This window comes from Platichthys flesus, chromosome 9 (assembly GCF_949316205.1).
Source record: "Platichthys flesus chromosome 9, fPlaFle2.1, whole genome shotgun sequence".
NCBI classification, from domain to species: Eukaryota; Metazoa; Chordata; class Actinopteri; order Pleuronectiformes; family Pleuronectidae; genus Platichthys; species Platichthys flesus.
Window position 1 is genome coordinate 5,521,760 of NC_084953.1, and position 13,483 is coordinate 5,535,242.

At 42.7% G+C, this 13,483-nt stretch overlaps 1 protein-coding gene across 1 annotated transcript in view; it reads right to left on the reverse strand.

The window, feature by feature from the left end:
* Positions 1-4,134: 4,134 nt before the first annotated feature.
* Positions 4,135-13,483, reverse strand: part of kank4 (KN motif and ankyrin repeat domains 4) — a 65,931-nt gene continuing 56,582 nt past the window's right edge. Inside the window, exons 5-10 of the mRNA XM_062395999.1 lie at positions 13,110-13,379; positions 11,315-11,399; positions 10,924-11,143; positions 10,673-10,815; positions 9,437-9,637; positions 4,135-7,213 (exon numbers count right to left, since the gene is read on the reverse strand). Of these exons, the coding sequence (XP_062251983.1) occupies positions 7,094-7,213; positions 9,437-9,637; positions 10,673-10,815; positions 10,924-11,143; positions 11,315-11,399; positions 13,110-13,379 (1,039 nt within the window). The 3' untranslated portion in view covers positions 4,135-7,093. The remainder of the gene's footprint in view (positions 7,214-9,436; positions 9,638-10,672; positions 10,816-10,923; positions 11,144-11,314; positions 11,400-13,109; positions 13,380-13,483) is intronic.

Sequence of the window (13,483 nt, forward strand, 5' to 3'; positions counted from 1 at the left end):
CATCTGCAATTCAGATTAGGAGCTGTGTGTGTGTGTGTGTGTGCGTGTGCATGTGCGTGGTTGTGTGTATATTTTATATTCTCCTCTTGCTCTGTTCTCTCACTCCCTCTCTCTCTTTGTCCATACGTGTGTTTCTGGATGGTTGTCGTATGATGAGAGGATTTCAGCTAAGCAGTGAGATTCATGTTATCAATAAGAAACCCCCCCCATAGTGTGTTTGCATGTGAGGTTACACACACAAACACACACACACACACACACACACACACTAAATATGAACACTGTATATCAGTGTAATTGGCTGGCACCGGAGCCCAGTGTGAGTTGAGTTTCAGGGCATTCATACACCGTCTGTGATGGGCTCATTCTTCACTCCCTGTGAGGGGCTTATTACACACACACACACACACACACACACACAATAGCAGTCAACAACAAAAACATAAACGTGCATCATGCAATTACACCAAAACATCAAAACTACTATTGCCCCCTCACGTCCTGCAGATGTGATCTTTGCATTATTTGTGTTAGAAATGAATGTCATTGTAAAGTTCCTCCTGCTGGGACAGGTGAGGCTGTTTAGAGGCTGATGCATCACAACCAGTCTGCTCAGATCCTCCTCTGTGGAATCTCCTGCTCTCACCAGAGGAGCTGAGGTGGAGAACAACATCATTTCCACTCATTATCCTCCCTCAGTGAATGTGCTCAGGGATGCATGTGTGTGTTTATGGCTCCACATTAAGCTCTATGTGAAGTGTGTTGTGCGTATTATCACCACATCTGGAAACAACTCAGAAAACAGGCAGCTCCACGTCCTCCACTTCAGCTAAGAGCCAATCACTCTCCTCCTCTCACTTTGTAATTCACAGCCATCTGTTTCCTGTGAAAGTGACATCGCAGTCTGCCATGATCACTCCCATCATTCCCATGAAGTAAAGCACGGTACTGGCAATAAACTTGATTTAACACCTCTTAAAAATAAAATACATAGAAGTGTTTTATGTTGGAGTTATCACAGGGAAGCTAGTTAGTCCACAGACTGTCTCCACTTCCTCTTCTGACATCATTTGAGGTGTGGAGAATCCCCCCCCGATACATGCTCAGCTGTCACTCAAGACTTTTCATAATGTTTTCATAGGGTCTAATATTTGATTAAAACCAAACTTACCAGAAACATCTCTTTGACTATTTGACCACATTACATTGAGGAGGCAGGGTTTACGACCTGTACAGCAGCCAGCCACCAGGGGGCAGTCAAAGTGCTCTGTTATCTGAACGTAAGCTAGCTGTAGGAATATTTTGTCCTTGAAACCGATCATCATGCAGTTCTACTTTATATTAACAAGTAAATTATACACAAGAATAGATACAAAAGTACTAGAAATCATTCTTTAAAAGACAATTTTCTACAGATATTTCATACACATCTCTAGACTTTCATTCATTCTTTAAATCCTCCTTGTGCCAGTTTAAGTCGCATTCAGGAGTTTTCCTTTGACCCATTTCTCTTCTGTTTTTCTCTGAAGATCTGTTCTTCACTGTATTTTTCACATCTCGACACTTAAAAGAGCACAAACCAGAGTCGTCATTAGCAGAGACAAGGTGCTCTGGTAACACTGAGTGATACTGTAGCTTTACTACTACATGAATATTTAGTCTTTAAAATCGCACAAATCTGAGTAAGACAGTGATAGATGGAGTCGTCAGGGAGCTCAACCGTCTGAACAAAGGAAACACTGAGGACACTAAGTCTATTGATGGCAGGTGGTTCCTGGTCCCCGAGGAAATCAAGCAGCTAATGTGGCGTAATGATCAAGGTGATGATCTAATGATTGGCAAGAAGCTAATTGTCCGTAATGCTGCCTGCCGGGGCTTAAAATAGAGACTGCCGTAAAGATTTTCAGCTTTAAGTACAAGAAACCTGTTCAGCAAATCTACTGTTGTTCTGGTTTTGCAGGAAATTGCTGCAACTGGTGTGTCTGATGGAATAAATATATTTTAATGGGCCAGGAGTGGAATGTAACTAATTTACTCATCCTGTAAGGTGTGATGCATTGCAAATTTCCCTCGGGATCATTAAAGTACCTACCTACCTACCTGCCTTCCATCCTTCACTCCATCCATCCATCCATCCATCCATCCATCCATCACTACTGCTGTGTATTCTTGGGGGGGCCCTCTCAGCTCAGGGCCCCAGGTAATTCCTCATTCCACCTCCCTTATTGCAGCACCCCTGCTTGTAAAGTGTTTATAGTGTGGCTTTGCCATTTGGCTACACGTTACTTCTTTTATCGCTGATGAAGGGATTTCTCGACAACACATTCCTTAGAGAAAAATCTCAATGATCAGAGCTGTGGTGCATTGGGTGAAAAGCCTCCCAGCCCGTTCCCACCTTCACTTCTTCATCCTGACTCCCATCAGGACCTATGACCCACATGTGATCTGTGGATTCTCAGTGTGAACACTAACCGAGATGGAAGAAGACTTGAATGACACAAGTGGAAGAAAATCTACAGCAGATCCAGTTCTCACTGATTTCTACATTATTCTCCACATGTAGGAAAGAAGCAGCTTCACAGTGAAGAAGAGCTGCTGTCCTCTTATACTGCATTGTGATACTACCACCTGCTGGTCATTGTGCTCCATTACAACATATAAATGCAGGAGAGCTGAGGCCCACACATGTAAACGACTAGGGGTGTAACGATTCATTTGAACAACGATTCGAATCACGATTCATGGTTGTCGATTCAATTCAAGGACGATCTTGGTTCATTTAGAACGATCAGTTTGATTCAGTGACTTGAAATCAATTCAGTAACTTTACTGGACAGTTCAGGCAAAGTTTCAAAGATCACTGTTGTTTCTTGTAAGGAAATCAGGTTTAAATTAATTATGGATATTATAAACAAGCAACAACAATTAATTGCAAATGTATTAACCTTTTATTTGAATCAAGTGCAACCATTTTCAATGTAAACATTACACAATAAAGTGCAACCACCTGCTACTTCTGCTGTTGTTTTCAAGAGGAAAATAATACAGTATCAAAAATAAAGTGCAATCAACTTCTTTTCAGGTTAAATGAGCAGTGGTTGAACCTGCTACTACTCTGATTTTAATAAACAAACAGCAGTGCACTAGTGTTTAACAAAAGATCAGGTGTAACCAACTACTCTTCAATGACTACAGATTTTTTTTTTAATATCAGCTGATCCACATGATCTGGTCGCAGAACACTTCTCTGTGCGTTTACTATATCCCCAGCAGTACTCAAAACTCGCTCTGCTGGCACACTGGTGCCTGGGATACAGAGGTACCGTTTAGCAAGTGTTGAAAGTAGTGGTAGCTCTTTCTCCTGTGATCTCCACCACTTCATGGCATCTTCAGGCCCGAGGTTTCTACAGAGCTGGAGTTACCTTCTGCTGCTGCTGCTGGAGGTGCCTTGACTGTCGGCGTTTTGTTTAATCCCATGGCGTCGTGTTTCCGTGGTTTTTTATTTGGCTTCTACATTTTCTACAAACAGCAACCGACTTATTTAGAACCGGAATGCCGATTTGCTGAGCACAGATCGATTCAGTAGGATCGCAGGAATATAAATCGATTAATCCATTTAGTCAATGAATCGTTACACCCCTATAAACGACACATATGTAAACATCATACAACGGTGTATTGACAATATTGTCCAATCTTAGTTTGTTAGTTATATCACATCTATTAACATATGAGTATAGGTATAATTAAAAAGGATTCATATAAATGTTTAATGACGGTAAATATCTGTCTTCAATGTTAACAACTAAATCTCAATTGAAAAAGATAAATAAGGTCCATTAAGAACTTGTCTATTGTCGATGTCAGTATTAAAACCCCTGTAAATCTATGTGGAGCGAACAGAAGGTGAACTCTGCTGAATTGCATTTCTGTAACAGTGGCCACATGAATATGTAAGATGCACAACATCGGATCAAACGCTCTCTTAACTGAGTCTTTTACACTCATTTTTATTAATTGTGTCTTTCACAAAGAGCAACGCTGAAACTGGATCCACTTTGTGTCGTCTTCACTTTGAAGCAGCTGCTGTTTCCCCATCAGTAATAACAGGACAAGAGAAAATACGGCACCGGATAAGTTTTAAATATTCATTTATTTAGAATTAGTTCTCTGGTTTGTAACATACAAGCTTGTTGTACAAGGAATACTACAGAGAAGTACAGGTTTTTACATTTGACTCTGTCATATACACAGACTCAGATGGGTTTTTTCCAACAAGAGGACTTTGCCCTTTTGCAGCTTAAACCAGTGTCAGATCTTCTTCGTATCCCCCCCCCCTTCCCCCAAACACAAACATCAATGTTTGTGTTAAAACGACACATGACACGTGACACGTGACACATGACGAAACCACCTGACCAGTCAACGTCAAGTCAGATTATCACATACTCAGGGAACTCTTAGCATCTTTTCTAATCATCCAAATTCCCCTCGCGACAGATTCACTGGAGTATTTGTCCATGCATACATAAGTATACTATATATATTTATATATATATATATATATATATATGGTAAAAATATAGCTTTTGGAATAAATACTCAATATCCTTTATAGAGCAAACTTGTCAGACAATACTCGGTATATACTCTTCACAATACTGTATATACATGTATTTGGCTGGATTTTACAGGAACAGGTAAAATATAGATATATATTTAACCCCGTGTGAAACAGATTGGATTCAGGTCTTTGGTGTTAAGCCACTTACGCAAACCTTTATTACATCTGGGTCACACTGGATTAAACATATGGATGAGATTTAAGACGTGAAGACACAGGCACGGAAGACCAGTAACACCAGTAACACCAGAAACACCAGACGCTTCACAGCAGCACGGGTCAGATCCACGTTCGGGCGCAGACGCACATGTTTGTTGCCTGTGACTCAACAAATGATGTGATCGCCAAACCACTGCCGGAAAAACGTCTGATTGTTTTAGAGTAAATGCAGCTTTTACTATATAATTAACATACTTTTATGTCATCCCTCTATCTTCTTGTCTTTCTACATAGTTTCATACCAACACCCATAATTATAAAGTGTCCAGATATGCGAGTACTGGTGCAGGATCGGAGGTCAGACCACACTGCGTCTCAGGGGAAATAAAAGTTGTTGTTCTGGGCTGCATGCAGACGTCCATGTGTGGGTCTGTGTTTACCCTTGTGCATGTGTGTGTGGATGATGAGGAGAACCAGAGCGAACGCCAGCGGACTGGTGGAGGCAGAATTGGCCTGAAGTAGCTTACGAGACAGCACCATACTCGACTAAGACATTTGAAATCTAATTCAGGTTCTTCAGTTAGAAACAGATGAAAAAGTTTATCTAAGATCTGAGGAGTCGTTTCTGCAGAAGTTCACTCGACCACAAACATGGCAGTTGTTAAATGATGAGTCGTTTCCCCCCTTTTTAAATCTCCATTCTCAGATCACATGTAAACAGTGGATTTAGAAAATGGCAATTGTGCGGTTACGAGTTTGTCTGTAATTAAACCTCCAGAGAATCAGTTTCCTGTTCCCAGGTCGAACCATTGATCCCTTTTTGTTCATTGTAAACTTACTGACCAGTTTGACATCTGCAGTGGGAGAAACGCTGAGTCGTAAACCTTCATCAGACCAGTACTCTTGCTGGGCAATACTTTAAGAATATGGGTGTAGTTTAGTGGAAAACAGATGCCACAAGGCCACGCTCCCTGGAACACGTCTCCTCCACATGTCATCTGATTAAGGCGAGATCAAAGCCACTCAGCCATTTATATTGCTTTAGACAGAAACCTAAAAAAAAAAACAGTTCTGGTGTCAGTGATTATTGGAAAACAGGAAAAGCAGATCTTCGTGTTGAGGATTTTTCCTTCACATTAATGTCTTTTGTCACCGACAGCCTAACTCCCTGTCAGTCCCATGGTCCGTGCCAGCTACAGGTTTCTATTGGGTTGTGTCGCAGGCAGCCTGACATTCATTGTGCATTTTGAAGCATTTGCATACATGATTCGATCGGATGCAAGCAGGCAAACAAGACGTACATTGTAGTTGAACTGGGGGATGGAGACCGAGACACACAGAGAGAGAGAGATTATAATCATGAGAACAGACAGTATTATAACATACTGTTGTTGGTTTACCACAGGGCGACCAGCAGGGGGCGTGACTGAGTATCCGCATGCAGCGCCTTCTGAATACAATCCTCTTATATTTGTAGACTTTTCTGTCTTTTATCAGGTTATTTAAAAATAATCATTTCTTCTGTTTCCAATAGATTTTTTATCTCAAACTAAACCATTCATTTTTTCAATATTTCACAGACGATGTCAGACGTGGAAAAACATAATATAACAACACACTAAATGATGCCAAACCCCACTGAATGATGGGAAATTTCACCACGAGTTCTACTTTGCATTCTACAGTTTTGGAGATATAGTTTCTTCTGGACATCGATATTATAGAGGACTTCTCACTGTACATAAACACAACTTTAAAAAAAAGAAACAGTAGAAAATACACTTTCTGTGTTTGTATATGATTATTATCTGTTAGAATATCACTCTACATATATACTATGTTCTTAATAATGGCTTATGTCCAAATATGGATCATGTCAATGACGTCAAAGGAAAAATAGAAATCAGGTCATATCTCATATCATATATTTGAAAGGTAGATCATGTGCTTAGTATCTTGCCGGACAAGCTAGTTTTATGAGAGGAAGCAGCGTCCACCTGCCAGTCCATATACAGTGGGGTGAGAATATAAATATAATATATATATATATATATGTCTGACCACCGGCCCTCTCTGTTGTCTGTCCACTGAGTGGTTGATGCAGCATATGACACCGTGTTGGCAGAGATGTGGAGGAAATGTGTGGCCGTACATTTGCAGGACGCTCTGGTCCCAGAGGTTCACACATGAGCTCCCACGACTCCGCAGTAAACATGGTAGACTGGGTTGTCTCGGTTGTTTCCCTCTACATTGTCGCTGCAGAGGGTCTTGAAGTGTGGTGCGGTGTTGGAAGAGTAAATGGGGTCTGGCTCAGAGGAGGTCTGTGGCAGCCGGGGGCCCCGAGGCTTGGCCCTCGGTCTGGGCCTTCAGAAGGTCAACGATTTCTGGGTGGGAGGTCGCTTCTGCCACCGAGAGAGCGGTCTGACCATTCTGAGGGAAGACAAGAGAGAAGAAGGTGTTAGGGTTTCATATGGAAGACGATGCAGTGGGTCTTCTCATCCTGAGGGAGGCAGTGTTGTATTGCTCTTTCTCCAGAAGATAGACATTAGAGCTCATATTCTGCTGGGTTCAGTATCTGGAAATATCTCTGGGAAGAATTTTCTGCCTCCTTTGAAACATGTTGTTTTTGTTAAATCGGTGAAAATAATTTAAATAAACTCTTGCAAACACATCTGAACAGACGAACAAAGTGCAACTGATAATATGCGGATAAGACTCTTTGCACTGTGTAGCGTTGAATCTGGGATATTTTGTGGGACGTCATGGAAGGAAAATGGATGAAAGGAACAGGAAATTCAAAAGTTTGCCTCTTCAGAGGGGGTTATGTTGTTTGTTTGTTTGTTTGTTTTTTTGTTTGCAGGATTCCACAAAAACAACAGATTTCCACCTGACATTTTGTTGAGCCGTGAGTCATGACCCAAGAATCCAGATCAGGGAACAGATCAAGGAACAGTTTTTCAAAATGTTCAGATAATAAATATGGATCAGGTGAATTTAAATGTAGCTATAAATTGGGCATTGATGTTCTAAATCCTTTCTTTAACTATAATAACATACCCCTTTGTGATACCATCCATTGACTAAATAGGAATAATACTATTTTAACAATTATCCAACTGTGTGAGATAAAACTGTGTCCTTGCAGAAAACTCCCTTTCTTCCCCTGGAAGAACAAACCTCTCCAAGATGCCTTCCCTTGCAAGCCAGTGTCTCTGTAGATTAAGTTGTGAGCTTGACGCTGACACACCATTCAAGACAAGCAACTATAAATTTCCGCGGCTCAGTACACTGGCCTTGTACTGCAACATCTCTTCTATTCAGCAAATACTATGCAGCCTTTAAATATTACTGCAAAGCGGCAGGTAAGGCTTGAGAAACAAACACACTCAAAACAGTGTGAATGAGCAGTGACCTTCCCTAGCAGCTCATTTCACCTGTTTTAAGATTCAGTCACACAGCAGATAAAATGGTTTACAGACTTTTCTCCATCATCTCAGACACAGGGTTTGGGAAACCTTCAGGGACAATGGAATCAGAGCCCAGGGGGGGGCGAGTGCAGGAGTGGAGGTCCGGCTTGAATGATTGAGATGATGTATGAGCAGCAGCAGCAGCATTGTTCACATTGTTTGAGATGGAGCAGTCCAGTGGCTGAGCAAGGCATCGCTGCGACCGGCTCCCTGACTCCGACTGCACAGGGGAATCAGCAATCCAGAGGAATCAATAATGCACTTGGTTGAACAATCAATCTACTATGCGAGGGGCCAGGCCCTGGCCCCTGTATGTCTACAGCTACACCGGCCACCTTAAGCTGAACACAGCGATGTCCTAATACGTAGTGACACTTCCTCCACCGTGTGTGAGTCGGGTGTGAGGAGCCGTGTGACCGTGAGTGTGGTGAGAGCTGCAGAGTATCAGAAATGATGCAGTGATCCTCTGTAAAGAATGAACCTCTATTAGAAAGTAGCTTAGCCACTACAGGGACCAGAGGTGAAGCCATTTTGAATCCAAGTTTCAAATAGAGATTCACTCATTGATTTGTTTCACTGTATTTTCTAAAAGTAGAGTTAGAACCATAGATTGAACATAAAAATATGGATGTAAACTTACGGGTCTGAAAAGTGGAGCCAATGCCGAGGGGATTGAAATCTGTATTTTCTTGAATGACCAGCAGAGGGCGTCAGTTTCTATAGAAAATTTGGAATAATTGCTGCTACTTCTTACTTGTTTTATGATTTCATTGTTCTAATCTTGCTTCTTCATGATGTTCATTAAGTAAATTTATACAATAAAGCACCGTACACATCGAGGCATTGATACCGTGTGACTGACGGCTATGACCATCCAATAGGTGATGGTTTCAGGTGTTGGTAGGCGAGCTGCAGTCAGGCTCCACCCCCTGCTTCCCCAAATATGGTCCTTTCTGGTTTAGAAACAATATGATGGCACCAGACAAATTTCCAAAAGCCAGGTCTGCCACTCAACGTTGGTCTGTTAGGGGGCCTATCTGGGCTGAAAATCTGAATAAGATCTTAACCAGGCTCCATTTGTCATTATAAGGCTCACTATTGAACGTGCCCGTTCTAAACCATAATGAGAAGTAAAGCATCTTCAGTTTTTTACAGCAGACCGGTTGATGTGATTTCAGCCCTTCACCTTGTCTACGAGGCCGGAGTCGCAGCGGCCCGTCTCCAGCAGCAGACGGGCTATGTGCACGTGTCCATGCTCGCTGGCGCACATCAGGGCCGTGGATCCCTCGCGGTCTTGAGCGTTGACGTCCGCGCCCGAGCTCAAGAGCAGCTTCACCATGGCAACGCGACCGTGGCTCACCGCGAGCATCAGTGCCGTCTGGCCCGCCTGGAGAGGGAGTGAGAAACAGAGTTAGAAGACAACAGTGTGAAGAGGGAGGGGGGGAGGGGGGTGTGAGGGGATAATCTATATACATATTTATGAGGGATAAAGAGATTAGGAGAGACCCAGGGTCAGGAGAAGAGCTGGAGGAGGAAGAAGAGAAGAGTGAGTGACCTCGACAAAACCGTCTGAGGAGATCAGAATCATCGGGTAACGAGTGAGTGACAGGTAATAACTTTATACTGGTTAATACTACATCAGACAAATCTCCCAGTCTTATAGAAATTCATATGAGGACCTGTATGATGGATACATTCAGACTAAACCTCCTACACTCTGTCAATGTCTACACAGAACATGGGCTATAAATCACAGCCCAACTGATGTGGATGTTTCAGGGGCTATCGCAAAAAACAACATCAAGGAAGAAACGATGTCCAGTACCGATATATTTGCCAATATACATATATGTATATATATAAAAAAAAAAGTCAAATGATTCCTAAGATGTTATTAAACCCTAAGGAGAAAGAAATGAAATTGAGCCATGATATCCTAAAGTTTAAACATTAAATGTATTTAAAACCAGTAAAGATAAAAAGGAAACAAATAAAACCAAATCTATATAGTTTTCATATTAATACGAATAATCATCTCTTTATGTATATCGCATTTCTCAAAACAAACTTTCAATGTGTCCGGATAATAAACAAACACGCAAGTATATAAACAAATAATCGAAAAAGCTGATACCGATACGACTGTTAAAGGTCATAACAGCTCTTGTTGTTGACCAAGCAATAAATTATTCACACTACTTATAAACACAACTGAACTTCTTGTCAGTAGATTTTATTTTCCTCTGAAGATGTTCCGAGAAAAAAGCTGATGTTACCTGTATTTCTGCAAAGTAACCAGTTGTAAAAAATATCCTCACATCCCTCGGAGGAGTTTTTTGTAAATTCGACTGTGCCTAAGATCCACCGTCCATGTCCATATTAGAGAAGGTGTTAGCAGCTGGGAGCTCATCCTGTTTATTACCTGTCTGGAGCGAGCGTTGACGTCCCCCAGTCTCAGCAGTTGTTGAGCCACCTCCAGATCACCGGGGCTCTCAGCAGCTGTCAGCGCAGCAAGCATCACTGGAGTGTAGCCGGCCTTGTTCACATTGTTGGTTTCACATAGACCTGCACACACACACACACACACACACACACACACAGGGTTTCACTCCCTAATTGAGCCAACGTCTTGCCCTCATCTGTTCTGCATTCAGCCGTGTGTGTGTATCTCACCGGTGTCCAGCAGCAGCTCCACCACGGGGAAGTTGGAGTGTGACACGCTGTAGTGCAGCGCCATGTTCCCGTTGCCGTCTGTCAAGTTGACCACATAGGGCAGAAGAGTGGGCGTGGTCAAGCCCACCTGTCGCAGGTACAGTCTGACGGTGTCGGCCTGAGAGTCCTTCTGACTGGACACCTTGAACCACTCCTGGTAGAGCACCACTAAAACCTGACGCTGAGGAGAGAGGGAGGAGATGAAAGACGGGAAGGAAAACGGCACGTCTGCATTGTTACTGTAGGAAACACACAGTAAACCACCATCACTCTACTCATTAACGTGAGAAAGCTCAGTAAACACGACATAATCGCTCCAGTGACAGAAAAAGACACGTTACAAGATCCTTACCATTTCTTTATCAGGCGATGGAACCTCTTCCATTCGATCCTTCACATAGACGCAAGCATCTATAAACGCTTTGTCAACTTTCTCCCTGAGAACACAGAACAAGTGGACACGTTAAGAAGCAGCCTTCAGTCGCCCAATACAGAGAAGTTTAGAGTCGACCTGGGAGCAAAGAAAAAACAAATCCAGGTGTAACCCCTCACTCTCCACATCTGCTCTTTCCATTGTTGTGTTTTGTGCAGGTTCAATGTGGAAAAACCATCAAGTCTGTAAAACATGTGGCCGAGAGGCGGCTACTGTGGTTCTGTGTAAATTCTGTCTGGGATGGAAACAAAAGATAAGAGATACCCTGCAGGCTTATACACACACACACACACACGACACACACATGACACATCAGTCAACAGTGTGACACATTGATACCACATGCATACGTCTATGGTAACAGTTTACACTGATTCACTGCTCGTGATGCTCGTCCATCATGCACACTGAGCCTGAGTAGGTCACAATCATTGTGTGCAATCCATTCATAACACACACACACACACACACACACATATGCAGGTGATGAGTGATGGCTTAATATATGTCCTGTTCTCTGCCAGGGGCCCCATCTAATGTCTGGCCCCCACGGCCCTCAGTTCTATCCACGTACCTGAGGCAGAAAAGTCATTACTCAGTGACAGAAAGAAAAACACTGCTGGTTGTTTGCTCATTGCCCCGGACCTCTGGTACTTAAGGGTGAATGCTAGTCCGTTTCTTTTGTATGACACTTGTGTGTGCGTGTGTGTGTGTGTGTGTGTGTGCGTGTTTGTGTGCGAGTGTGGCAAAGAGTCTGTGCAACATATTAAGAGGTAGGCAGGGATGAACAGCAGTGTAAGTAGTTAGGAGTGTGTGTTAAATGGATGTGTGTGTGGGCGGGGGGGGGGGGGCAAGGTGCACTTTATATTAAAGCGTCAATCAGCATTCTATCCAAGTATCTCGGCAGCAGCTGGACACAAAACAAAGCACGAGCTTGTTCCTACCCGATATCCCTGTGATCTTTAAAGACGTGTGGAACAGGGAGCCTGTTGTGTTTTAATTATATTGCTCAGAGTAAATTAGTTTATATTCTGTCATTAACTTAACGACGCACACAGTGTGTATCTCACAGTTTGCCACCAGTACATTGGACCACATCAGTCCTGTAGTATGTGTTAATACAGCTATGACTTTTTATGAGATCTTAGGACCAACTATAATCTAAAGTATATATATCATCATCGTTAATAACATTATTCACATTGGACATTATCATTTCACATTTTTGCCCCAAGGAATAACTGGCGCATTTATCTGATATCTGATGTCTATGAGTGAGTGTGATTTGGTGACACTCCAGTTGGTTTATTGAATGTAGTTACACCTTTTAATTCCTGCATGTGTGTTATAACTGTAATATTGTAAGTATCTTTGGTGATATCCTTGCTAGATAAGTTTATTAATGAGCTCTGGAAAGTTTGACACTGAAGCAGTTACCTGTGAACCCAGACTACAAATCAGTGCAGGTATAAAAACACAACCATAACTCAACCTTTTTCTAAACCTGCTTCAATCACTCTACACTTTCTGTAGTTTACACTAATATTAGAAACTTTTAAGAGAAATACAAACAGCCGACATTGACCATTCACCAATCACAGTTTGGAGGCCTTGTGTGTTTCTGTACAGACGAACTGAGAGCTGTGGCGCAGCCTCGACCGCTGGCGACAGTGAAACAACCTAATACATCACGGTAATTGAAGCTGTGACTCACCGCTCAGCCTGCTCCTCCTGGAGCTCCTGGCTGCTCCTCAGATCCATCAGGCCTCTCTCACTCTGCTCCTCTCTGGCCACAGCACCTCCTCCCTCAGCAGGGACCTCAGCATCCTTTGCCTGGGTCTCTGCTGCTTCAGGCTCCTTCTCTTTCTCCTTCTCCTTCTCCTTCTCCACCTCTGGCTCTGAGCTGTCCTCTTCCTCCTCTACCGCCACCTCCACCTTCGTCTTCTCGTCCCCACTGGACTCTTCGCTGGAGGTCGTCTCGTAGCTGGAGGACAACACAAAATCATTGTTATGTTTATGCCTTCATGTTTTCGATGGTTTGCAGGATTTCACAAAAACAACTCCACCAATTTCCATATAAATTTGTGG